The sequence below is a fragment of the Globicephala melas genome, chromosome 4, assembly GCF_963455315.2.
Source record: "Globicephala melas chromosome 4, mGloMel1.2, whole genome shotgun sequence".
In the NCBI taxonomy this organism is placed as follows: Eukaryota; Metazoa; Chordata; class Mammalia; order Artiodactyla; family Delphinidae; genus Globicephala; species Globicephala melas.
The window spans coordinates 69,716,489-69,744,391 of record NC_083317.1 but is presented as its reverse complement, the minus strand read 5'-3'; the positions used below and the strand labels follow the sequence as shown (position 1 = coordinate 69,744,391).

General features: G+C 48.6%; 1 protein-coding gene across 19 annotated transcripts in view; it reads right to left on the bottom strand.

The window, feature by feature from the left end:
- KALRN (kalirin RhoGEF kinase) overlaps positions 1-27,903 on the bottom strand; it is a 646,553-nt gene that overhangs the window by 110,707 nt on the left and 507,943 nt on the right. For 14 of the 19 annotated variants that reach the window (XM_060298164.1, XM_030858647.2, XM_060298165.1 and 11 more), the window contains exon 34: positions 23,395-23,641. In XM_060298164.1, the coding sequence (XP_060154147.1) occupies positions 23,395-23,641 (247 nt within the window). Of the gene's footprint in view, positions 1-4,523; positions 4,702-23,394; positions 23,642-27,903 lie in introns of those variants that run through there. The other 5 variants (XM_030858708.3, XM_070045456.1, XM_060298181.2 and 2 more) reach the window with 1 other exon arrangement.

The window sequence follows — 27,903 nt, the reverse complement described above, 5'->3', positions numbered from 1 at the left end:
GAAAAGCTGGGCCTTGGTCTGAAGGAGAGGGCAGGCCGTGCAGCCACTCACATTCACTGCAAAGGAAAAGCACTTCAAAAGGATGGGGAGTCTTTTTAGGGCAGAAGAGAAGCACCAAGATTCAGGAGGAACTTCATCAAGTACAATACCAAAAACACTGCTCCAGACTAAGGTAGGCTTATAGCATTTGGGGGCTCCGAAGTGAATACCCCACGTTCACTTTAGAAAAAACAAAACCAAACCAAAAACCTTTTATTTTGAATAAAAACACAGAGTCTGAGTTTTTATCTTTTTATCTCAGGTTAGGACTTACCAACCTGTAGCCCATGGAACCCCTGGGGTGACACGCCTACAGCATGATCAGTGATTGCTGGACCCACAGTTGTACCAAAAGAGGACATTTGGCTTCCGCGTCCAACCTCCTCCACCCCAACCAAATTCATACACTCCTATTTCTACTAGGCTACATTATGACTGGAAGGCAGGGAATAATTGAGATTCTTGTTACTACCCACTGGTCAAAGAATCAGGTATGGGAAGAAAACCATAATATCTAGGTCGGCAACAGGACGTATGTGTGGAAATTCTCCCCAGATTAAGGTATATCCCTGGGAGGCAGAGAAAATCGAGAGATACAATGGACAAACATACACGCTAAATGGTCAATTCAATTTTCATAGTGGTAAAGGCACTTCCTGGAAGATAAAGAAATAAAAAGGGATGTATACCTCAAGGCCCCAAGGCTTCTCTGACCCTTGGGTGGTTAACTAAAGTAAACAAAAGTGAATGTCACTTTTGTTCCTCTCTGAGGTTACCAACACCTTTCTAAAGGAACTTGGTATCATGGTTTCACACATTAAATTCCGTTTATAAAATGAGCTGTATTAATTCATGGGCCAAAGAAGGAATATTCACATCCAGTCATAAGATTCCTGCTTAGTGATTCTGGGGAAACGTAGGGGGGAAAAAAAGAAATTATAGATAAGGATGACTCGGGATGCCCTGTAATCCCCCATAACTCTTACCCATACCCTGTGATGTCAGCCCCAATCGCCCCTGTGGCGAAAGAGCCATGGGACTGTGATCCCAGCAACTCTCCTGTGAGCTTACTTGGCCTGGATAAGTCGCCACCCTTTCCTCTCTTCGCTTCTGAGACAGTCTTCTGAACCAGGTACTGTCTCACAGTACAAATGGGGAGATGTGACGACACATGGGCTTGAGAGGCAAGGACAATGATACAACAGTAAGAGAGTATAAATAAATGCCATGCACACTGTGGAGAAGCAGAGGAGGGCAACAGTCAGGAAAGGTTTCCGAGGAGGGACTTTTGTCCACATACCCAAAGTTAACTGACTAGAAAATTAAAGGCTCTAAAACTGGCTTCCAACTCTCAAGGTCTGAAAAGTCTCTAGGCTCCATGATCTAAGAAGTCACAAATTCTGGTCTGTAGCACATGACTTGGCAACCCTCCAGGGGACTTGAAATCCTTTCTGTCACTCGGAAACAAGTCGCTTTTTCAAATGGTAAGATCACTAAAGGAGAACCCAGAATGGACCCATTCCTTCAGGTACAGAGGAAAGTCGAAGTAGTCAAAGAAATCCTGAAACTTCCCACAGGGCGTGACGTCAGTGATGAATCACCCTTCAGACACACACATGCCACTATTTCATGTCTGGCTATTTTCCACTTCCAAAAAGGCAGTTATAAATGTATTTGCTGTCCTTCTTCCTTCTCACCCATCTCTATTTCTGTTCTACCCTTGGTTTTCAGTTTTCCTGCCCTTCAATACTTATTTCAAGGTACGGGAAGGAAGGTCATCTTTCATCAAACCCCTTTGCCACACCCATACTCAATAGAACCAAAAACTGGAACAGAAGAACACAAGAGGGTTGCCTTCCTCACTTCTCCAAATCCAAAGACAAGCTCCACTAACTTCGTCCATATTTTTCTCAAACATGATCTTTAAAGGCCACACAGGTACGTCACTAAATCCTTGACTCTTACCCTAGTGTTAACAATTACAACCACTTAGGATTCACCAGAGCAAGTCCAGGATAGCTTAGCTTTGTGTCAAAGAGAACCAGAACATTCCACTTCCTCTTGGTTCCTTTGTCCCAGACTTTAGAAGGAGATGTCCTTTAAATGCTGAGTGACTGGAAGCCAGTTAGTCAAGGCCCCTTGACTCAGGAACCATAGTAGTGAGTGCTAAACCATTAGCTTCACAGTCATCTGTACAACCAGAGGAACTGGTTTAACTGAAAAGGGAGGCCAACCGTCCCTGGTGTAGATGCCCTGCACTCCCATCAGCCTCTCAGACTCTCGCCCGAACCCTTCTCTGTATTGCAGTTGGGCAAGCTTCTTCCTATGGAGTTCTGGGGCTCTGGACACTGCATTCAAGCTCAGTATAAGACATTATCTTTTCAGTCTGCTTCGAATATATGCCTTCGGGCTGGGTGGGGACTCTGAGCTCTCCTTGCTGTTAGAGCAGACTCAGGGAGCCCCCGGGCAGTGCCCAGCACCTCAGACACATCATCCTGTCCAGCGGCTGCCAGGGGCTCTTGGAAGGGTGGCTGAGTCACGTCCCCCACCATCTTTCTCAGATTGGAGCCCCAGTTTTCCATCTTCACATGTTTCAGATGTGGCAAAGAATAAGGACTGAAGAGGGAGAAGGCAAGAGGCACCCGCCTTTGTTACCCTCCTTCTCCCTTTTAAGCTGCTTTCATGGCTTGGGCCTTTTGCCTCCCTCTGTCTTCAGCTGAGAGGCGATGGTCTCCTCCAGCTCTGGCTCCAGCAATGCCCCCACCGCCCCCGCCCCCTGCAAGCCACAGAGCCTGCAGCCGCTGCTTTCCCAGTCCTGCAGACAGGAGGTGACCCAGCAGGCACCCCAAGGGGGCTCCCTGCCCCCTCCTCTCACTGCCACACGGAGGGCCCGCCAGGGCAATTCACAAACAAAGCAAAGGCTGAGAGACCCCTGGAGAATTACTCTGTAAGGGAGCTGCGGCTGCCACACATCTGGACTCAAGGAGGCAGCTGCAGGGCCTTTAGATAAGCACCGCCCACGTTCCCAAATTCTGCCTTTGGACAGGAAATGGACTCCCAAGAAATCCTGCTTGGAAACCCTTCACCATGAAAGCAGCCCAGCCTTCAGCGCAAACCCACCCACTCGGATTCCCTTTGGCCATTTCCTGCTTCCTCTCCCTTTTAATACCCCCTTGCTTCAATTCCCAGCCTTGGTTCTGAATGTTTCTGAACTAGGCTTGGATTTTTGTGAGGGTCCCTGGCCTGTTAAACTTCCTTCTCCCTCTGAATTCTGATTTTGAGAGTTAGCTACTACTCAGTTCCAAGCTATTCTAATTAAATGCAGGATTGAGAGAATCTGACGCTGAAATTATGAACCTTAATGACTTGGGGAAAGGTCCTTCAGATTTAATTAGTTTTTGTAGTCTCCTATCTGCTCAGGATGGAGAATTTGTCAGGGCTATGCGTGGGGTGAGCACAGAGGACTCGGTGGTCACTTGGATGAAGTTTATTCACCAGTAACTCCCAGAGAGTTCCATCAGGACTCATTAGGCGAGGATGGGTAAGGAGACTGGGGCATTGCAAATAGGGGTGGAGGCGAGACACCCAATAGGTGAAATTTTAAAAAGGCTTATGTCAAGTGAGAGCCTATATTCTCACTTCTAACCACACAGAAACAGAATCTCCCCCACCCTCCAAGCTGAGGTGTTCAAGTGACATGAACTGTGTTAGGAACATCTGTTAAGTCTGTCTAGGAAGGGCTCGATTTCTTTTTCAGCATTGATGACTTTCCTTCTGTCATCCTTCTCACCATCGTGTTTTGCAGGCTGATTCTGGGGAAATTAGTTGCTTCCTGCAAGTCTCCTCGACAACACTAAAATTAGCAGAATAATTAAATACAGTCTTAATTGGGTACATAGAGGGTTCTTGGTTAATTAATGAGCCAAGCTCCGGCCCAGAGCTGCAGACCCACGCTGACCTGCCAAAGCCCTGGCAGACAAAAGCCCGCTCTAGTCCCCAAAGAAAGTTGTCACTTGGCAAAAATATTTCCTGGTGTAGAGACAAGTGTCAGACATTCCTATAGCTAAGAGTCATCTGTTAACCCCGCGGCTGAGGTCCATATGTAAATGAGAGCACGAAAGTGTGACTCTGCCACTACAGGGACGCGCAGAGCTCCGAGTGGCCTCTCCCTCTCCCTCGCATCCGCGCCCCAACCCCTCTGCAGGCTGGAGCCCAGCAACCAAAGTCGCCGGTAAGTAACTGAGTTCCCAAACTTCAGCTCCGCATCCAAGTCAGAAGCTTCTTGAGAGTGGAGAGCAAGCGAAACGCTTCGTGCCGCAGAAACCGCAATGAACACAGTTGGGAGCAAACCCTCCCTTTGCCGTGCTCCCCTCCCCACCCGCATTTTCCCCAGACCACCGTCTACTCCCCCCCACCCCGCCGCCCCATACTCAGCTTGCCCGGTCTCTGCCTAAAATGAAGGCGCAGCACCGACAGCCACTCACCTCTGCAAGGGAAGCAACAGCAGCACTTCGCCAAGAGCCACCCCAAAGAGGGACCTCGGGTGTACGCGCGGTCGCCGCCCTTCATGCTGCCGCGCGGCCCCAGCGCTCCCGCATGGCCCGGGGTGCCCGCCGCTGTGGGAGCGCAGCAGGCAGGCCACCGCGGCCCCGCGGCCCCGGAGCCAGCTCGCAACCTCGGCCGTCCCTTCCCGCCCTCCTCTCCCGCACCGCGGCAACGACTCCGACTTTCTGGGAACCAGGGCCACCTTGGGGAGAAGGGGAGGGCGGCGCTGGGGGCGGAGTTCCAAAGTCCAGCTGTTTGCCCGGGGAAGGGGAGGGCGGCGCTGGGGGCGGAGTTCCAAAGTCCAGCTGTTTGCCCGAGTCCCGCCGTTTGCCCGAGTCCCGCCGGCAGTGTGGCCCAGAGCCTTATGCAAGGCCGCTCTGGCCGCCGGCACGGGGCACGCAAGGGGAGGAGGAGCGTACACAAAACAGGCGCAAAACAGGTGCTTCCCCTTTAGTGCAGCTTCCTCTCCTCAAAGGCCGCCACAATCAGCTCTGGCTTAAAATCCGCAATCCGATGAGGCCAAAGAGGTGGGAGAGAAGCAGATTTAGAAGGTTCGAGACTCAGTAGTGCTTTTTCTCTGACAGGTTCACCCCCTCCTTCTCCTCAGCCTCCGAACATGGACAGCCCCCTCTGTGTTGAAAACACCTTCACCTACGCTTTTCGTTCCTTCTTTTTAATATTTCAGGCTAATAATTAATGATAATTGTGCCTCCCCTTTTTATCGGCTCTGGGGTGGTAATGATGTTGTGGGAAAGCTCAGTATTGGAAAGAAACCATAAGACGGAAGTTCAAAGCTGTTTTGTCACCTAGTAGCTGTCTGACCTTAGACGAGTCATTTCACTTTTTTGATCTTCAGTTTCCTCATTTAAAAAATAAAAGAAGGAAAAAGAATTCCCGGGGCTTCCCTGGTGGCGCAGTGGTTGAGAGTCCGCCTACCGATGCAGGGGACGCGGGTTCGTGCCCCGGTCCGGGAAGATCCCACATGCCGCGGAGCGGCTGGGCCCGTGAGCCATGGCCGCTGAGCCTGCGCGTCCGGAGCCTGTGCTCCACAACGGGAGAGGCCACAGCAGTGAGAGCCCGCGTACCGCAAAAAAAAAAAAAAAAAAAAAAAGAATTCCCATGTTACAGGATTGCTAAGAGAATTTTAAAACACATATCCATGAAGTAGCTGTTAGAGAGATGTTTTATACTTCCAGTTGAGTGAATGCCTACAGAGAAACTGCAGACACCTTACTCATGGTGGAAGATGTCCATTCACCACCCCCCAACCACACCCAGTGGGTCTATCATCCCTTTACTTAAACCCCTATCTGTTTCCTTTTTAAGTCTTTTCATATTTCAGGGTCAAGCTCACATTCCCCCGACCCCCCCAAGAAGCCCACCGGCACCACACCAACTAGACCTTCCCATGAACCACTGCGTTTATCACTCACAAAGCATCTCTCCCATTCCTTGGCGTCCAGATTTAGGAAAAGGGATGGCTGGAAACATACAGCACTCAAAGTAGCCCATTCATGAGGGAAAAAAAAAGGGAAGTTTGTAAGAGGGAAAAAAACCAGAAGCTTGATCACTCAATTCCAACCTGGAAGAAAGACAGCCACAGGACAAGACTTTAGGAGTTACTAGGATTTGGGGCTTCCTTTCTCAGTTTGAACCATGCTTAGGTTTTGGCCTTATTTGTGTTGCAGCACCTGCCACATGGTTGGAACACAGTCGATGCTCAGTAAACACAGTAACACAGCTTCATGAGTAACAAGAGCTAGCATTTATTGAGCATTTATTTGTGCCAAGCAGTTTCCTGGTTGCCTTCTATACATTAGGTCCTTTATCCACACCAAAAAACTTTATAAGGTAGGGTCCTCTTTTAAATCTGAAGAAACTAAATGAATGAATGATGATGAGGCTTCGATGCTTTAACTCTAAAGAGAAACTCTAAAAAGCTTCACCATGTAGGAAGAGCAGAACCCAAAGTCAAAATCTAACTTCTAGTTCTACCACTGCCACCTCCCTGATGGCCCCTCCTGGCAAGTGTTATATAAGAATCTCACTGTCGAGCAAGAAATGTACCCCTGGTGCTCCACATATGAAACAGCGAAATGAAAGTTCAAATTGCTCATGCAGCCCACACCCCAGATTCCGGAATGCACTGATCATCCTATTGGTCAGTCTCATCTCGACAGCTTGAATTACTGCGGGATGTGGCAACCAGTACTGTTGTCTAGTTCTCTCTTCTATATCACCAAATATAACACCCATTTTGCTGTTCTTGCAAGCCCAGAGCAGAAAATGGCCAGTACCTTCAGCCCTTCGAAAAGTGAACTTGGTTTGCTTGTGATCCACTGTCTGGATGCTATGATACAAGAGTCCATATTTGGTCTACCCACCCAATCCGCCTCCTTGAATACTTTTGGGGCACTCTCATAGGAATTCAAAAATGCTTCAAAGTTGCTTGGTGAGTAACCAGTTCCTTTTTTACTTAAACCTTCCTGTGGGCCTTTGTGTTTAAATGACACTGGATCATCTTTCCATCATAATCTTTTGCAAGAGGCTGACAACATCATCGTGTAGAAACTGGCTTGAATTAGATGTCTGAGGAAGATTCAGCCCTTGCTTCAGAAATCAGAGTCCTGGAAACTATTAGGTAAAAAAATAAGCTTCGAGGATCTATTGTACAACAAAGAGAATATAGCACATATTTTATAACAACTATAAATGGAGTACAGCCTTTAAAAATTGTGAGTCACTGTGTTGTACACCTGTAATTTATATAATATTGTATAACTTCAAAAAAAATCAGAATACAAGTAGACTTTAAAGTAGTCTTAGTCTCTATGAAAAGGAGCCATCAGGCATGTTTCCATTGGTCCTTATTATAACCCAGGAACCCATCCTACTGTCAACTTCAAGGCATAAAATCATTAGGAACACCTACTCATCTTGAATTGATATGGTCAGCACATTTTGGAGACTGGTTAGGCATCAATAACCCAAGAGTCCCACTGCCATCCTCGTGTGCCTTCCAGAATGTTACCAGTGATGTCTACAACCCAGCGAGGAAGTCTTGAACACTACTGGGACACTGACTGATTTCAGACCAATTCATTAACTCAGCAAACACTTACTGAGTGCCTACTACATGCCAGGCTCTGTTCTAGGCACTGGGTCTACATTCACGAACAAAAACAATCCCAGTCCTTGTGGAGCTAGCCACTAGGACAGATTCAACAATGAACGTGAAAGAGAAGGGAATCAATGTCAGATATCTGACCAGGTTTTGAGTTGAGGGATTTAAGAAAATAGGTGCCTGAATCCTCTAACTTACATCTAGATGTTGTAATTGTCCTCAGGACAATATGGAGGGGATGGTAGGGAAATGGTTTTTAAACACAGATGCTTAATAGAATCATCAGGGAAGATTTTCTAAATTCTAGGTATTAGAATTTTTTTTTTAAGGTTCTCCAGGTGATTCCAGGGTGGAACCAAGTTTAAGAACCATTGATGCCTGGGTCTTCCTCCCTCCAACCCTCTCAAGATTCAGATTAATTCCCCTTTGGGTGAGGCTGGGCATCCGTATTTTTTTAAAGCTCCTCAGGTGTTTGTAAGATGCAGTACAGTTTGAGAACCATTGGTGTGGTGTGCTGGTTCTCAAACTTGAGTGTGTATCAGAATTACCTGGATAGTGAGTTCAAACACAGATTACTGGGCCCGCTCCCAGACTTTCTGATTAAGTAGGTCTGGGGTGGGGCCTGAGGATTTGCATTGCTACAAGTTTCCAGGTGATGTTGATGTTGTTGGTGCAGGGGCCACACTTTGAGAACCATTAGTTAGAAAAGTCTCTCCCATCTGTTTGTAATCTACACCCCCTTCTCTTTGTAATAGCACCTTGATTTTTCTTTGAGGAACCAGCTCGCCTCCCTTCTCAGACAATGTCTGTGGATGTAGTTGACTTCCTCCCTCTGTCCACCCTCCACTCTAAGGATGGGCCCATGACCCGGGCTCGGCCAGCCAGCCACAGGGACTGGTTCAGATTTAGCCCATGACTCCATTTCAGCCAATGACAATAAATCGGAAGACCTTAGCAAGAACGACTGGGAAAGCAGCAGTCCCTTCCCAGAAGATGTCTGAGTTGGTGGAATGTTCATGTAAAGCAGCTGCAGGCCATCCTGCCGTAACTACATAAGCAGAAGCTGCCTGAGAATAAAGCCAACATGGGGGAAAGATGAAATGAGAGACAGGTAGCGGGTTGTGTGTGAGGTTTGATACCATCACCTGAATCCACTTTTCCTCCAAAGTCTTATCTATCCCTGGACCTTATCTGAGCCCCCCAAGTAAACATCTTCTTTTGTATAAAGCAGTTGAACCTCTATAATCTCAAGGTTTTCAAACTCCACTCCACCTACTCCCACAGTTCAGGTTAAGAACCTCTGAGCTACAGCAATATCTTTGGAGTGTTCCTAATTTCCAAACAGATGGTTCAGTCTTATTCTTATTTTTGGCAGTCTTCAGTTATGCTTCCGGTCAAAGTCTGTCTTACATGAATTAGGCTCTCTGCCTACCGATGTGTCCATTTTATCTCATCTCCATTTCCCACAACAGTGAACCCCAAAGGATTCCTGCTGGTCTCAGCCTGCACACATACTGGGCCCAGTATACCACAATGCTGGGCTTGATACCAGGGACTAGTGGGTCTGCCCTCTCCCCCCAAGTTAGCCACAGGCTTCAGGAACGCTGGACCACGACCTCAGGCATCTGCCCTTTTCACCAACAGACATGTGTCCAATTTTGTCCTTTAGACTTATTCTCCTCAGATTTGCAGGAACTGAGTTTTTCAAAATCACATTTATCCAGATTTCTTATTGAGAGCTCAGCCCAGAGAGAGAAGGCAATAGCAACTGTGCCGCAACTCAGGCCTAGAGATTCCTGTGAGAACCTTCCTACAGCGACAAGTACAGTACACGCCTTCTCCAGAACATGCCAGGTGAGGGCTGTGGGCGTGGTTTCTGGGGACTGTGGGCAGCTCCACCCCAACCGGTCACTTACCTGCCTTTTCCTCCAGTAGTACATCTCTCTTCCAGCACCCACTCCCAGATTCTGATCCAGATTCCCATCTAGAGTTTGTAAAAAGCTCTGCACGTGATTTCAGTAAGAAGTCAGGGCAAAGGACCATGAACCTTGGGACTCTGGGATTACTTCCTGCGTGGTACCTACAGAGTTTAGGGAGCACCTGGACTCAAATGTTTTCACTTTCTCAGACTCTGACATCCTCCCACGACCCGCGACACTCTCTAGTTACTAACCGCATGCTCCTTAACCCTCATCTTCCCTGTGAACTGCCTGATGGCTGATACCAGGGTGGTTCATAATTTTCCCCATATTATCCTGTCCTGGCCTCCATTTCTGACTGTGGCTTAAAACTCTGAGGTTCTTGTCAAGTACTGATCATTTATACAACAAAGAGTTGGTTTTTGAATATCTACAAGTCACTAAGTTAACCTGTATATGGGAATTTATAACGGGAAAATTATATGAGAAACAGAAATTGAATAAGACTGTTCCCTGAGCAAAGACAAGAACGAGGTGAGTTCTAGGAAAGCAGTAGGTTCAATTTTTTTGTGGCAGAAAAGGGAAACTGGAGGCAGACCAAGACTGGACATAAAGTAGAGGTTTCATCCTTGTGTGAAGAATAATAATTATCAGTGACCAGAAACACTTATTAAAAGAAAGGAGGTGCAATTTGTACATTGCTTCTGTATTTAATTAGAACTCCAAATACGTCTTTCAAAATTGTATAACGTCCATGTGGACAACCATTCCCAGGTTATATGTGTTATTTTAATAGTAACGTCTACAGGAAAGCATGACTGCCAGCATTATGCATAGTAATCTCTTCTCCTAACTATACCTGTTTAGTGTGGTCTAACCACTGCACGCCTGCTGGCCCCGTGGACGCCTCCATCCACCTAGCGACAGCTCCCAGACTCCAAGGACTAAACCACCGCTGAGCTCGTCCAATCTGCCTTCAACTATGCCCTGCAAAGGTGTCCCTCGCTCCCTCTCTGCCTGCCCAGCTGACAAGTGTCTGCCTCCTTCTGGCTGTCTCACTTATGCGCAAGAAGCTTAGCCTCGGCTCGCCCTCTGGTTTTCAGGAAGGAAGTACGCCTGATCACCCTCTGGACTGAACCAAGCCCCAGGAAAGGGTAGTCCAGGCGACGCTGAAAAGGCTGTGGGGTTTCACAAAGGACCCGGGTGTCTCCCCCAGAACCACCAGTGCTCGTGCTTTTCTGGGGTGGATCTGCGGGCAGCCAGGACGGGTTCCTGGAGATCCGAGCTCAGCAGGAGACAAGCTATTTATCAAAGTGAGAGATGACTGCAGCTGGAGTTGCTAAAAACAAACCACTCCAGGTTTATCTACTTCCAAAAACATTCACTTCTAAGTAGGTCAAAGTGTTCCCAAACTCGGACAGTCAGAAGTCCCCGTCTATCACTCTGAGTTCCAATTTGGGAAGGCTTGCCGTTGCTAAGTGTCCACTATGAGGGATGCTATTTTCATTCCAACTGTCAATGCCCCCTCCCCTCCCACAGGCAGAAGTAGCAGCTGCGGCAAGCATGTAGATTCATGGGTGCAATGAAGAAGTTTCCGACACGTTAAATGCAAAGTGGATTTTGTCTTGATGTAACTCAGGTCAATTTAAGGAAGATTTCATTAATAGGAGGGAACGTGGAAGACACTGCCCATCCTTATATTTCTGAGTTTTCAACCGTTCCAGATAAAGGAGAGGTGCTTAACCCATGTGTCCCCAGAGAAGATTTCCCAGGAAGCAGGATTTCAAGGAGTTTCTCACTCAGAACTCCTAGCATCAGAACATCATTCCCTATATCCCCATCCTCAGGCTCCCCTGATAAAGCTTTGGCCGGTTTCCTCTACAGTTCTCAGGGGATGGAGGACACACTGAGCCTCGCCCTTCACACATGAACTCTCTCAGGGGTCCCTGATTCATGGTCCTTTCTCTTCCCCTCCCTCCCTCCTTCTTCCTTCCTTTCCTTCCCTCTCTCCCTTCCTTCCTATAAATATTTACAGTAACTTCTTTTATGCCAGCTACTGTTCTTGATACCAGGGACAGAGTAATGAACAAAATAGACAAAATCCCTGCACTTGTCCAGGAAATCTAGGGGGGGCAGTATGGGGAATAGACAATAAACGTTAATAAATATGTCATGTAGCGCCATAATTGCAATGAGGAAGAGTAAAACAGGAAAAGGGGTACACAGTGGGATGGAAGAGGGTGGGAGTGAGGGAAGACCTCTCTAATCAGGTGACATTCAAGCAGAGATGTGAAGGAACTGTGGTGACAGCCGTCCAGGTATCTGAGGACCTGGAGTGTTCCAGGCAGAGGGAACGGAAGGGGTGGGTGCTGCATAGCAGAGTGTCTGGCTCAACTGGTGAAGAGTTCAGTCAGGCAGGCTGGTCAGGAGGTGGTAGGATTTGGTAGGAAAAATATGCCCCTCGCCACAAGGATGTCCGCACCCTAATCCTCACAAACTGTAAGTATGTCACCTTACACAGCAAAGGGGACTTTGCAGATGTGACTAAGGACCTTGGGATGGGGACGGTGTCCTGGATTATCCAGGTAAGCACAGTGTAATCAAACGAGTCCTTAAGAGCAGAGAACCTTTCCCACTGTTGTCAGAAGGAGATGTGACTTTGGAAGAAGGACCAGAGGGATGCAACGTTGCTGGCTTTGAAGATGGAGGAAGGGGCCATGAGCTGAGGAATGCAGCTGGCCTCTAGAAGCTGGAAATGGTGAGGAAACAGCCTCTCCCCTAGAGCCCATGTTGGACTTGTAACCTACACAACTATAAGAGAATAAACGTGTGTTGTTTGAAGCCACTAAGTCTGTGGTAATTTGTTATAGCAGCAGAAGGAAACTAAGACAGAGGAGATGAAATCAGAGAACAGGCTCTGGGGCGGGTTCTGCAGGAGCCTCCTTGCAGCCACAGAAGGGACTTTGTTATTACTTGAAGTGAGACAGGGGCTATGGACTGTTTGAGCTGAGCCCAGGCCTGCCCCTGCATACGGGAGCCAGCAATGGTAATTATCTACGCGCCCACCTGTGTACAAAAGTAGGCACCCATACCTCCTGAGGCCTTCAGGGCCTTGTGGAGAGTAAGGCAAGTGGTTGTGGTATCAGAATCAGTGTTCCTGGCTGGGGCTGGGGGACAATGGTGGGGAAACTAGGCAGCCCAGTCCTATCCCAAAGGCAAGTACAAGAAAAGGAGCAGGCTGGTCCATGAGTGGACAGCCTCTCTGCTGCTGGCGGGCAGGGAGCTGGCATGAAACGTGGCGAGACTTGCAAACGGAAGCACTCCTCAAACATGCTGCAGTTTGGGTTCAGGCTGCAGTTTCAATCCTACAAGGGTCCTGCAGGAGGGGTAGCTGTTTTCAAGGTCTGAGTGACACAGGGGAAGGCACTGAGGTGGGCTGAGGCGGATCCTGACACTGGCTGGCCAAGCAGCATCAGAATCCCGCCGCTGAGAGCTCCTGAGGCCGAGGCCTGCAAGGGCTGTTCCTCACGACCTTTACGATCCTCTCACCTGTGACCTTCCCTAAGCAGATAGGGTGGGCACACCCCCAGCCATGAGACCACTGCCGCTCCTTCTCTGCTTCCCAAGCCACATCCAGTGCATGTCATTTCTGGGTCCCCTGCTCTTTTGTGGGGAAAGTGGTTTCAGCTTACCTAGCTCTAGCAAGAGAAAACGGCATCATCTTCTCTTTGGGGAAAGTTCTGTTTTCTGGAGTGACCTCCTCTCTGTCATCTATCCCCAGCTTCTCCTAGGCAAGCACCATCAGTGGCAACCTCTCCTCTCTAGCTGAATCCGAGGCTCTCCTTTTAGCTCTGAGCTTGCTCACGAGGCTTCAAGGAGCAAAGATGCTATTTAAGCCTCACCCTCCCTCCGCTCTGGACGGTAAGAGGCATCGTCCTCACGCAGATGTCATAGATTTACAGTGGACACCAGGAGGCATGAAAGTGCTGTTGAAACAGGTGTTTGGCATGAGCTAAGTCTCAGCAGGCCAGCTACGAAAAGGAGAGGGGCAGGATCTCTGCAGGGGGCCCCAGAGACATCAGTCCCTTCTCTTGATAATGCAACATCTCCTCCTGTGCCAGTCCTCCTTGGAGGCAGCACTGCACTGGGGTGTACTTAAAGGAGGATGTGGCCTGGCCTGACGTTTTCCTATTTGAGGCCTTCATTCCAAGCCCTTTGATGTCCTAAATAGTATCAGAAAGACGGTAGCTGGTCTTAGGTAGGACATCTCACCCAGAACAAAGTAGTCTTGGGGCAATTTCTAATTGTCTTTGCTGCTCCCTTAGTTTTAAATGGAAAGAAAGGAGGGAAGAGTGTGGACTGAATGGCACCTATATCTCCCTCTTCCTGAAACTGTCCTGGGAGGGCTTCCAGTTGGTCAATAACTATTGAGCCATCTCTGGCCCACCCTAACATAGACAGGTAAGTGGAAGAAATTCAGTTAAAAATAAAATAAGGCAGTTCTTACAAAACTGCCCTATGCCCTTCTCCTCTTTGAATTGACGAAGGACACCTTCATGCCCAGCCCAACATTCAACATCTCAGCACAGCCCTCCTCACATAGGTTGGCCCATCTCTACGGCGTGGTCAGAATGTTACCTTTAACAACCAGAGTTAATCACTGAAAGAACAGGGCATTGAGAGGTACAAGCCAGGGAATAAGTTGAATTTTCAGCTTAAATATGTCGTATATAATCTCTACCCACTGGGTAGAAGACAAAAGAAAGTTAGAAAAGAGGAGTAAACCATTATTTCTTGGGAAATCATAGAGCCAGATGGACCTGCTGTTGGTAGACTGCAGAAAGGGCCCGGAGTAGGCCAGGAATGGAAACTGAGAGAGAGGGGAGGGTGCAGAGTAGAGACAATGTCAGGCCTTTGCAAAACCTATGGATGGAACTAGAAACAGAACCTTGACCCCTTGACCCCTGGAGAAGATTCAGGCTGGAAATACTCTAGACACCTCCCTACAGAGGTATCAGAACTAGAACAAAGGGCAGGCAGGGAAATTAACATTCATTGACTGCCTCTAGGGTGGTAAGCATAGGCTAGAAGTCTAACTCAAGGGAAGTGGGCATTATTGCCCATTTTATAGAGTTTAAGTATCTTGTCCAAGGTTATCAACTAGTCAGTATCTGAGCCAGGATTCAGACCCCCCAGATTTTCTACCCCGAGACTCTTAGTTACTCCACACCTCTCATCATGTCATTGTATGGTCTACCACATACCATTGTAAAGCCTTGTGCATAGCAGGGTCGCTTTTGTTTTAGTCTAAACAATTAGCCTGCACACATAACAAAAAGACCAACTTCGCAGTTTAAAATCACTTTTCCTTAACATTGCCTCCTGTGAGCTTCCCAGCAGCTCTGAGAGATGGGTAATTTTTATCAGCTTCCCTTATAAATGCAGAAACCAAGATGAAGTGAGTTTCTACTCATTCCACACCCTGTTCTCTTCCTGGCCCATCTGACACCCTGAGTACAAAGCCCTCCCCTGTTTTCTCAAAGATTTGCAAGTACACGCCTATGAAAAAGATAGGCTGATTGTAACGTATTAGATTGAACCATTTAAAATTGCTGACTTGCAACCAGTTTTGACTACCAAAATGGCAATTTCATGTGGTTCAACCTAATAAATTGGACCTCAAAATGAGGATATTCATGCTATGCCTGGATGGATTAAACATAGGATACTTAGGCTAATCACTTTAGGTTGCTAAAGTGATTCTCTCCTGATGTGGAGAGAAAGCAGACGTTTTAGAACTGGAAGGGATTCTGGAGGTAAATCAGGAGGATATGGATAAAAGGTAAAAAAATGCTACTTTAGAACAAGTAAAAATATGAATGACGGCAGGGAATAACCAGGAAAAAAGACGAGCCCATTGAGAGCCTCAGAGTGGAAGGCAGTTACCACTAAGCCTGAGCCCAGGGAAAAGGAGATGAGATCAGAGGAGTGTGAGGGACCAAGGCACCAATGTGCAGGGGTAAACAGTATGGAGGTTCCTTTAAAAACTAAACACAGAGTGATCATATGATCCAGCAATCCCACTCCTGGGCCTATATCCGGAAAAGACGAAAACTCTAACTTGAAAAGATACACGCACCCCAATGTTCACAGCAGCACTATTCACAACAGCCAAGACATGGAAGCAAACTAACGGTCCATTGACAGATGAATGGATAAAGAAGATATGGTATATATATATATATATATATATATATACACACACACACACACACACACATACACATACATACAGTGGAATACTACTCAGCCATAAAAGGAATGAAATAATGCCATTTGCAGCAACATGGATGGACACAGAGACTATCATACTAAGTGAAGTAAGACAGAGAAAGACAATTGCCATATGATGTCCCTTATATGTGGAATCTAAAATATGACACAAATGAACTTACTAATGAAACAGAAACAGACTCACATACATAGAAAACAAACTTATGGTTACCAAAGGGGAAAGGGGGTGGGGAAGGGATAAATTAGGAGTTTGGGATTAACAGATACACACTTCTATATATAAATTAGATAAATGACAAGGATCCTGTATAGCACAGAAAACTGTATTCAGTATCTTGTAATAACCTATAATGGAAAAGAATCTGGAAAAGAATATGCATACCTGAAACTAACACAACACTGTAAATCAACTATACTTCAATAAAAAACCACACACACAAATAATCACCTTAAACAATCTAGGATTGTTGAATTTAATCCATAATGTTTTTTTCTGCTCTAAGGATTTAATAAAAGATGTATGGAGAAATTGATAGGCTCTAATGAAATTCTCCCCAATGAAAGAAGGGTCTATCATTTTAGATGCAAATCAAATTACTTTGTTCTAGATGAAGATCAGAAGCGGCTGGAGAATGAGAATTAGGGCTGGTGGGTTTCAAGTGGGGGGCTGGGGAGGAGGGCATAGGAGAAGAATGAGCAGAAAGGACCTGGATTTCAGCACTGAGTAAGAGGAATTTTCCAACCATTAGAATTGTACCAAAATACAACAGTCTTCCTCTATAAGTAATGAGCTCCCCGTCCCTGGGAGTGCTCAAGTAATGCTTGGCTGACCACCCAACAGAGACTTTTTTTTTTTTTGCGGTACGCAGGCCTCTCACTGTTGTGGCCTCTCCCACTGCGAAGCACAGGCTCCAGACGCGCAGGCTCAGTGACCATGGCTCACGGACCCAGCCGCTCCGCGGCATGTGGGATCTTCGCGGACCAGGGCACGAACCCGTGTCCCCTGCATTGGCAGGTGGACTCTCAACCGCTGCGCCACCAAGGAAGCCCCCAACAGAGACATTTTAAGAGGGGGTCCTATATTAGGGGAGAGAGTGAACCAGAAGACTTTCAGGGTGCTTCTCAATTCTACGATTCTAAGAGCCCATAAAATTCAATGTTCTGAAGTAAAATGAAATCTAATCAAGGACCACTTCTACTCAATTCTAAAAAGAAAAATTTTAAATTCTAACCTTTTATAATTCTGAAAAATGACTAGGAGCTCCTTTTAGAGTCTCTACAAATACATCTCCATCCATCTTAAAACACACTTTTCTTCAAGAAGTGTCAGCCCTCAGGTTAATTACATTCTCATTCAAATGTATTAATTTTTGGTTTTAGTTATTCCTATTCAATAGTGACTTTTAAAAACAACCTTACCACTATTTTTCATTGCAAACAAACTATATTCAGTTATGTTACTCTTAAATAAAATTTTGTAAGCTAGCATGGAAACTTATTCCCATCCTCATCCATCACACTTTCACATATAATTTTGTCCTATGGGGTGGGGGGTGAGTCCTGGATTTCCAAGTGGCTGCCTCACAGCTGGTCAATTACAGATGTGGTCCTCTGCAAATGGAGTAGGAGTGGAGACCAGCAAGCTGTAGTCTTAACATGTCACTTCATTCTTGAAAGGCAATGTTTGGGGACTATTCGTCCTTCAATTTGTTTTCTCAGCTTCCCGTGGTACAGCCCCATGGGTGGCATTATGGAGTAAACGAAAACCGTGAGAGTTTAGTTGTTGACTATTGCTCCTACTGCAGAATTACACTGAAAAGCAAGAGAGAGAGACTTGCAGTAGACCCTCCAGAGTCGGTAGACGGGAGGAGCCTGTAAGTGTCTGCATTTCATAGCAGAGGAGATAGGAAAGGCACATTTTGGCTCCTGGAAGCAGAAAATGCAGGGGGTTCCCATCCTGCAGTGAATCTGCTGGACAGGCTGGACCAGCTCCAGCGGTTGGCTGGCCCCTAGCGGAGCTGGACCCCATTCAGCCTGCTAGCCAGAGTGCTGCTCGGGGCCATTCTGCGCTCCAGCCAGGGACACCAGGCTTTCTAGTGGGCAAAGAACACACAGGATGAAATCTGTCTGCCGCTACTGCCCATAGGGAAGGGAGCACAGGAGGCCAGAGGGGAGAGAGAGAGTGGGAGGGCAGTATGTGCTTCTGTGTATACTGGGCTCACGCTCTCTCAACCTTCACCCAGCTAGACTGGTTAAATCCAAGGGAGTCGAGTCAGAGTGAAGGATAATAAACTAAAGTAGCTGTCTCAAACGCCTTCAGAATTGGGAGGTCGTAGAGCATTGTGAAGAGTGAGACCTTGGGGAATGGACAGACCTGAGTTCAAATCTAGATCTACCACTAGTAAGCTATGGGCAAGTTACCTGATCTTTCTAAGACCTGGTTTCCTTGTCTGTAAAATGAGGAAAACATTAAAGCATGAACCCAGAACCTGGCCCGTAGTAAGACTCCATCAACGTCAGGTATTTTTACGAGTTGACGTCACACTTAATATAAGTCCACAGCATCACAGACTTGCCCAGCATCTTCAGGCTGTTGGCGGTACATGCCTCCAGAGCCCATTGTTCTCCACTGCTCCGTACCTTCACACCTTCCCCGGCCTGGGTAAGCTGTTCCTAAGGCCATCTAGGTGATGACAGGAGAAGGCATCAGGAGACCCCATAAGACAGGACTCCCTGTCAACAAGCCGGGATCACCATGGGCACCGCCCCTCTCCTCCAGGACATCTGCCCCAGGGCTCACCTGGCCCTGGTTTAGTTTGGCTAAGCAAACAGGCGTTTCCTTATAGCTTCTCCAGGTGCTCAGCTGGAGCGAGGGCAAAAACTGTACAGGAAAAGGAAAGGAACACAGGTATCCTATAGAGCTGGGTGGAGAAGAACCTAGACTGTTTTTTGGAACCTGGGGCAGAAGTACCTAGGACCAATGCTTTTTTTAAAAAAAAACATTTTTAAGGGTACAGTTCAGTGGCATTAAGTACATTCACAATGTTGTATTACCATCACCATCATCCATCTCCAAAACCTTTTTCGTCTTGCAAAACTGAAACTCTGTACCCGTTAAACACTAACTCCACATTCCTCCCCTTCCCCCAGCCCCTGGCAACCACCATTCCACTTTCTATGAATTTGACTGCTGTAGTTACCTCACATAGTGGAATCATACAGTATTTGTCCTCTTGCGTCTGGCTTATTTCACCTAGCATAATATCTTCAAAGTTCATCCATGTTGTAGCACGTGGCAGATTTTCCTTCCTTTTTAAGACTATATAACATTCCATTATATGTACATACCACATTTTGTTTACCCATGCATCCCTTGGACACTTGGGTTGCTTCTACCTTTGCTACGAACATGCGTGTACAAACAATACCTCTCTGAGTCCCTGCTTTCAATTCTTTGGGGTATACACCCAGCAGTGGAATGGCTGGATCATATGGTAATTCTATGTTTAATTTTTTGAGGAACCCCATACTGTTTTCCATAGCAATTCACCATTTTACTTTTCTACCAGCAGGGCACGAGGGTTCCAATTTCTCTACAGCCTCACGAACACCTGTTATTTTCTACGGTTTGTGAAAAAAAATAATAGCCTTCCTGATGGGTATGAAGTGGTTTCTCATTGCCATACTGACCTGCAGTTCCCTCATGATCAGTGATGTTGCCCATCTTTTCATGGGTTTATTGGCCATTTGTATACCTTCTTTGGAGAAATGTGTATTCAGGTCCTTCGTCCATTTTAAAATCTAATTGTTTTTTTTGTTGTTGAATTGTAGGAGTTCTTTATATAACTGCATATTGGCCCTACCAATGGATCTTTAAGTCCCTCCTAAGCCTGACACTTGGAGGGGGGGGTGGCAAACCCCTAAAGCAGTGACTCTCAGCCCATTAGAATTACCAAGGAACTTAAAAAATACTGATGCCCAGGCCCTTGGAGGCTCTGAATTAATTGGTCTGGGGTGGTGTGTGAGGCATCAGTAATTTTGAGTCTCCTCCAGGTGGTTCTAAGATGCACCCAGAATTGAAACCACCACTACAAAATCGTTGTCCCTTGGGAGGTGCTGCCCTCACCACTTACTGCTGAGAAGGTGAGAGGGGATTAGGAAGAGAATGACTAGGTCCACAGGGCCCAACCCCGGGGAGAAGCTCTACGATGTCAGGGGGGCATTAAAATAAGAGGAAAGGCAGGCTGCTCTACTTTGTCACACAGTTCCACCAACAGTGCTGCCACAGATATATCAAGAGGAAACAAGCAACCACTGTCTCCTGAGAAAGCACAGGAGGGAAAGACTGGAGAAAGGGCCTCCGGCCCCCAGGAAGCCCAGCAGGCAGCGTGTGTGGTGCAGGGCAAGGAGGCGGGAGCCCTGGGTCTCCTCCAGCTCTGCCACCAACTATCCCTGTGACTTCGGGGAAGGCACCTTGCTTTCCTGGGCCCGAAGGTGCCCCTACAAGAGAGGAAACTGGCCGGTGCAGTGGTTCTCAACCCTGCTGTCCCCTGGATTCACCTGAGGACCATTTGAACAACTCTGGCTCACTCCGGAAATTCTGACCCCACTTGTCGTAGGTGTGGTCTGAGCCTTGTCATGTGGTAAAGCTTCCAGGGGAGGCTAGGTGGCCAGGCTGAGAGCCCCGCTCTAGTGGTTCTCCAAGTCCCCCCCTCGTGCTGACACGCCAGGGCTCTTCTGCCTCTTCTCCTGCAGTCATGGCCTGAGCACTCAGCACATCACACGGACACCCCCTGCTTCTCACAGCCCGTAGGAGCACTGGCCTGACGCTCCCTCGAAGGTTAAGAGCACCAGTTGCCTTCTAAGCACTGAACAAGAAATGGATTCGGACCTCCAGCGACACCGGAGGAGGCCCTGTCCTATTCCACAACCCCCGAACGTCTCATCTGCAGTCCCACTGGGCATAACTTAGAAGGTGGAGCATCTGCTGGAGACAAATCTGTCAGAGAGGAGAGAAGGCCAGGTGGCCGGCAGGCAGCCAGCTGGATGGGAGAAGGGACAGCTTACTGAATTTCTGCTAAGAGGCCAGTGCTCTGGGCAGGCCCTGGAGAGAGAGGGTCGGGCTTTTCCAAGCTGAGGCGTGTGCATCAGCGCACAGACTTCCCCCAGAGGTCTTGTTAGGGCCATAGTGATGCTCCGTGGAGGACAGAGACTTAAGCCTGACTGTGGGAAGTCCGCGCAGGCGAGATGCCAGTGAGAGCTCACAGGCTGTCATTGGAAGGCCCCGCCTAACTGAGTCATGCTGGGAGAGAGCAAACGGACTGCCAACAGGAAGACCCAAGGAAGTGGGTGATAGGCACTGGAGATTCTGACCCCACTTGCCGTAGGCGGGGTCTGAGCCTTGTCATGTGGTAAAGCTTCCAGGGGAGGCTAGGTGGCCAGGCTGAGAGCCCCGCTCTAGTGGTTCTCCAAGTCCCCTCCTCGTGCTTGTAAGAAGCCATGATGGCGTCTGAGGCAGCTGGAAAGTTCTGTGACACACGCCCTGTGTTCTCTCTGACCTCCAGCTTGCACCCCGCATCCTCAGCTCCATTTTCAGCGAACTCTCTGCTAACTCCCCTCCCTCTGCACTACTTACCCTGAATGCCCCCAGGTCCCCAGCTGAGCCGGGCCAGGGAGGCCAGACCTAGGGCAAGAAGCCTCCGGTCTCCCCTTGTAGCCAAGCCCTTCCTGACGGACCACCCCACCCTTGGACATGAGTGACCAGTTAGCCTTGCCCAGCAAATAAATCGCTGTCCTTGCTTTCGTCTCTGGAGAGAGAGTTTCTAGTCATTTTGCTGAATAATCTATGGAAGTGATATAAAAACTGTAACTTATCATGACACCGAGGATGTACTGAGTGCCAGGCACTGTTCTAAGTGTTTTGTGTATCTTATTTCATTTCAGGTGCACTATTCTGACCTCTTTGTGCCCACGTCTTCCCCACGGTCAGACTTCAAGCAGAACCGTACTGCCGAGACCCCCGGCCTTTCCCTTGCCTGGTCCCACGAGTTTCTCTAGGGGCTGCTTCAGACGGCTGAGAGCTGCACCTGCAATTACAGATGCCACACAACTTCCTGACACAGAGAAAAGGCGGAGAAGCGGGTGGTGGCTGAGCCGATAGAGGGGAGCACAGGTGCGTGTGGAGGGAGGAGAATCAGGGTTTAGTTGCCATTCTCCGGATGGAACCCCCACCCCGCCCCCCACGAGGCCCTTGCAGCACCAGAGCCAGGCAGCACCAGTGATGCAACCTGCTAGAGCCACCTCGTGGAGGAGAGGAGGAGGTCAGGCTTTTGAGATGGACCCGATGGAATTCCAGCAAGGAAAACATTTCACAAGGTAATTAGTCCGTAGCATCAACAGGTCTCCGTGGCGACCCTTGTCCCTTCCTCCCAACAGAACCAGGTCCCTCTCTCTTCCCAGCCCATAAATACCTAGCACAGGTCTGCATGGAAACCCTGATGCAGGTTATCTGACCAGTGACAAAAAGAAGCTCAGAACTAAGAGAACTCTGGGTCTGTCCCTCTCTGGGCCCGTTTCCTCCATGTAAAACGAGTGACTTCAAGGCCGCTGCCAGCCTGGGCTTCTGAAGTCAGTGGCTGTCATACTCGAGTACATCAGAATTCCCTGGGGACTCGTTAAGACACAGACCGCAGCCACCCCCGCCCCCCGCCCCCTGCGTTTCTGGCCCAGAAGGTCTGGAGTGGGTTCTGAGAAGTTGCATTTCTAAAAGTTCCCAGGGGATGCTGACCCTGCCAGTCCAGAGACACCCCTCATACTGGAGAATCACTGTTTTCAGTGGTTCAGTCTGCCCAACGTGAGAAAAAGCGAATAAACAAGCATGCGGAAGGAACACAGAGCTTACATAAAACAGAAGCCAAGGCTCCGGCAATTTGTCTGTCAAAGGCACGTAAATGAGTGTCTCAGGCCCTGGCAGGGCTGAGCGGAAGGTCAAACCTGTCGCGGTTGTGCCATGTGTTCCCCTGCAGTTTGCTCGGTCCTTTGTGAAGCATGAGCAGCTGGGTAGGGGTGAGGGGGCCGGGGAGCCTGCAGTAGCTGTGGAGGGGGCGAGGGTCAGAGGAGAAAGGAGGAGTCTAGGCTTTGGGCCATGGGTAGAAGAGGACTTTTCTGGAGGTTGGGTGATACAATGGGAGAGTTAGAAGAGCTCTTAGGGGTCATCTAAGTCAACCTTCATTTTTAAGATGAAACTGACTCAGAAAGGTTAAATGACTTTTCCAAAGTCACGTGGCCATTCCATAGCTCTTTCCCTTTAAGCTCGCAACCCACTTTCTTCACAAGTGGGTCCCAGAGAAATCCCACAAGGTCAGAACGGGTTCCTGAGACAAGTGAGTGCTATGATGCTCTTCTAACAAGCAGGCCACGTCCCCAGCAACCTCTGGTCCACATCCCTCCCCACCCCCACCCCCCCACCCCTACCTTTCACCAAGGGGAAGAAGCAGTCCATCTCCACGCTGCTTCGGGAGTGGGAGATGCACAGGGCGCTGCTGGGGACCAGGCCCTCCTGTGGGGGACTCCGTTCTGTGGTGCGGACCAGACACCAGCCCGGCCGTTCGCTCGGCCGCTCCAGCAGTTCCACTGTCTGTCCCACCTGGATGCTCAGCTCGCTGCTGTGGCCTGCGTTGAAGTCCTGGAGGACCACGGTCAACTCACAGCCGCCAGAGAGCTTGGGGGTGGGGTGGGGGTAGAGTAAAACATGAAGGTGTGGGGGGAGGAGATGAAGGGGGAAGGTGCAAAGTGTGCATGAGAACAGAGGAGATGGGGAAGGAAAATAGAAAAGATGGGATTCAGGGTGCAGAGAAGGCAGAAGATGGGAAAGGGAGTTGGGAACAGAAAAGGAAACAAGAAAAAAACATGAAATTAACACAGTGCCATTCAATTACTCAGCTGTTCCCCCTGCAGCAACAGTCTAGAGCCTGCCCAGAATGGGGCTTTGCTTCTAATTCCTTCTTGTTCCAGTGGAGTTCTTTTCATTATTCCTTTACCAAGCTTCCAGCTAACTGTGTCCTCCAACCCCTTCCCCAGTAGTCCCTTTACTTCTTCCAAGGGCTCCGCCCCGTGCCCCACGCCTGCCTGCACTCCAGGCCTCGGACTCCTCTGGGCATCATTTCCAACTTGCTCACTCTCACTTGACTCTAGTTGATATTGGGAATCATGGAAGAGAAGACCTCCCTTCCTTCTCGGCCCTGCAACCCTCCCCATCCCTACCCCGCGCTGGAGCCACCAGCATAAGCAGGAGGCACTAGTGATACAAAAAAGAACGAGCCCTCAACTCAAAGGCAGAAGAAGAAGCCTGTTGATCTGGAAGGGGAACAGAATTGTTTTGCACTAGTGATATAAAAAAGAACGAGCCTTCAACTCAAAGGCAGAAGAAGAAGACTGTTTATCTGGAAGGGGAACAGAATTGTTTTGCACTAGTTCAGCCTCTGGGGACCAGGAGGAAGAGTGGAAAGATGGGCAGGGAAGAAGGGGCACATCTTCCTTAGGAACCGTCCTTAGTGCTCCAGCCTGTCCTCCCTCCAGGCCTGGCACTGCTCCTGGGGCAGAATCGATAAAACTGGGCAGAGAGACCCCGAGATAGGAACACCCTCTACTAGCTGAACACTCAGACTTTCACTCTTACCACGAGAAACCATTAGTTATTCATTTGTCTTCTAGAACTCAGCATAAAGCCTCCCTCTTGGAAGAGCTGCTGCACTTAGGGGCAGGGTGACAAGGAGGGAAGGGGAAGAAAGGGAGGCCCAGGGGCCTGGATCGGCAGCCTGTTCCTAAGGTTTGGGGGAAAGCCCCCTACCACCTCCAGGTAACTCGCTTTCAGTCTGCACATCTCTGATTTAAGCCTTTAGGGCCTGCGCTGTCTGCACCAGCAGCCGCAGTAATGCACTAGTCCAGATATGTTGGGTAGTTATTTCAAGCACAGTGAGTAGGGACTCAACAAGCTCAGCATTCAGGACGGTGAGAATTTTCTATTGAAGGAAGCTGAATGTTACCGTGGGCTTGAAAATGTTAACGTGACGCGTCAGACTGACGGTTGCAAAAGGTATCATCACCAACCATAAAGCACGGAGCCCACTCTAAACACGTCTCTACGGATGGGCACGGTACTGCCGTTGGGCTTAGGTCAAGAAGAGAAACTTTAGGACAGAAGGTGGGAGATGGAAAGAGACAGAAGAAGAAATACACATGGTTCTGGTTCCTTTTTTTTTCCGTTTAACTTTCCTGGTCCCATTAAGTGCACAGACCCCACTACCCCCCTCTCCTGGTGCTATCTTCCCTGAAGTGTCATCTAGAGAAGGGTGTCATGGGATGGGAATACCTCAAGTCTGAAGAGTGCTTTTACCGTGTGTAACGTACCTTCACATACATTATCCAGGCCACCTCTACCTCTTGTATCAAGAAATTTAAGCTCAGAAATGTCAAGGTCAGTGGTTGGAACATTGAGTGTGCGTAACAATCACACTCAATGGGAGGTTATTGAAAATGCAGATACTCTAGCTGAGCCCTCCCTTGCCCCGGCCCCCAATTACAGGTTAGGATTCAGGAAGCCTGGGTTAGGGTCCAGAAATGCATATTTTTAACAAGGAAACTCCCCTCCCCCTGAAACTCACGATTCTGAAAAGGGGGTCCTTGGGATACTGTTTGAGAAACACTGCTAGATGGTTTCCCACAGTCACCCAGCTAGGCTTGGACCCAGACCTCGACTACAAATCCCACGTTCCTTAAACCACACACCACAGGGCAAATTACATATTTTCAGGTATGTTTGTGGTTGGAGAGGGTGGGAGCCACGTGGAGAGAAGAAGACATCAGTGGCTTGAGCTACTGCGCCTCTCAGTTTGCTTTAGGAGACCTCCATCAGGTCTCTTAAGCTTTTTGGATTGCAATTCTTTTTTTTTTTTTGGCTGTGTTGGGTCTTCGTTGCTGTGCGTGGGCTTTCTCTAGTTGCGGCGAATGGGGGCTACTCTTCGTTGTAGTGCGCGGGCTTCTCATTGAGGTGGCTTCTCTTGTTGCGGAGCACAGGCTCTTGGCGCATGGGCTTCAGAAGTTGTGGGGTTTTTTTTGGCTCTAGAGTGCAGACTCAGTAGTTGTGGCGCAGGGGCTTATTTGCTCCGTGGCATGTAGGATCTTCCCGGGCCAGGGCTCGAACCTGTGTCCCCTGCATTGGCAGGCGGATTCTTAACCACTGTGCCACCAGGGAAGCTCTGGATTGCAATTCTTGATGAGTCTACACTACATATGAAAAACTGTATCACTGAAACACAAATTGCACTCTGATATTCTGTTTAACTTTTTTCTCAATCGCTGGTGGCATCCCACTAAGTTGATTCCGCTTTCTACGAATGGACCATCTGTAGGGTGCTAGGCTAGATGACCACGAAATTTCCTTAACTCTGAGAAGCTCTGTTGCTGAGCTGTTATGCCTCCGTGGAGGTCTCCTCTGTGCCACCCTCAGGTACTCAGGTTCTTTCCCGGGACCAAAGGTGCACAGGGCCCGAGATGTAACCTGCAGCCTTTTCAGGGCCGGATGTGGCCCTCCGCAGACTGCGGAGGCGAAGCAGAGAGGGCCTGAGGTTCTGGCTGCAAAGAGCCCGGCGGGTTCCCAGACACAAGGTTCCCCGCCCTCTGAGGCAAGGTACAGCCAGACCCAGCCATGGGCAGGTAGGGGGCCAGGGTTGGTTGGGGTAGGACAGCATAGAGCCAGGCTGTGTGCTTGTACAAGTCAAAGATCCAGGTCCTGGAGAGAAGCCTGGAAACACCACGAGGTGCTGCTGTCAGGCTGCCCCATCCAGAGACACAGGAGGAAGTGGAAGATGACGGATGGGCATTTCTGTGGTGCTCAAGCTCTAGATCCAGCCAAACCCATTATGAGTCAAATAAAGGGTGGATGTCCCGGTTCCTCACCTCAAGGGCTTGGTCATAGAGGTTACTACTCGGGGTCCCCACCCAATGGCAATAAGGGAATTCCAAAGAGTGGCAGTCGAGGGGATTAGGAGAAATGGATGAGGCAATGGTCAGGCATGGCTGCCCGCCGAACAATCCCTTATCCTCTCCCCAGAGCAACGGGGAAGTTATAGGGTACACGGGGGACTTGGGCTTCACACTTGAGAAACACTGCTGCAGAGAGCCCACGATAGAAACAGTACTGGGAAGTTCTAAGAGTCCCTGCTGCTAGGGGAAGGGTCACGGGCAGAGGGGCCAAGAGATCTTTGAGGAATCTTGGCACACTTGAGGCTTTTCCTAGCAATCCTCAGAGTAATTCATTCAGGCTTCGCGCTTTACGTCTTCTGGACTGCGATGCGTCCCACCACCTACTGAACGTTAATTACACAGAATGTGCCCCTCATTAACCAATAAACCCAAATCCCTCACAAATCCTGAACTAGCAGTTGCATAGAAAAGTACACGTGTTTCTCTTTTCTTTCTGTCCGATTCTGGCGTGTGTCTCACAGAGCCCCAGGACCATTATTTTCTCCCCTTCCTCTCCCCATTTCCAAAGGACCAGTGGGTGTGTCCCCACCCTCACGGCTTCTCACGGCCTTTGTAGTGAGTGGCACCTTCAGAAGTTCCCACCTCCCTCCCTGAGCTAACTCTCTGGTCCCAGGAACTTAAATAGGTTTATCCAAACAGCCTGTTGTAGAAAATGCTGCGAAGAACATTTCTTGCTTTCACCTAATTCTTTTCTTCTCCATAGCCATTTAAGAACTGTTTTCATGTCCTCCTTTGCAAATCTTTAGGTTTTAATTGCATGTTTCTTGGCATGTTCATTTTCTAATTTTCCCTTTTAGGCCTGCAGATTATTTTTCACATCTGGCTTCATTTTCAACACTCCCTGGGCAGAGATGTGACCCCTTTTGTGCTTTCCCAACAAAAAAAGCTGCCGCATATCACCTGTCTCTCAGCTGTTCCCGTGCTTGACTAACTAACCAC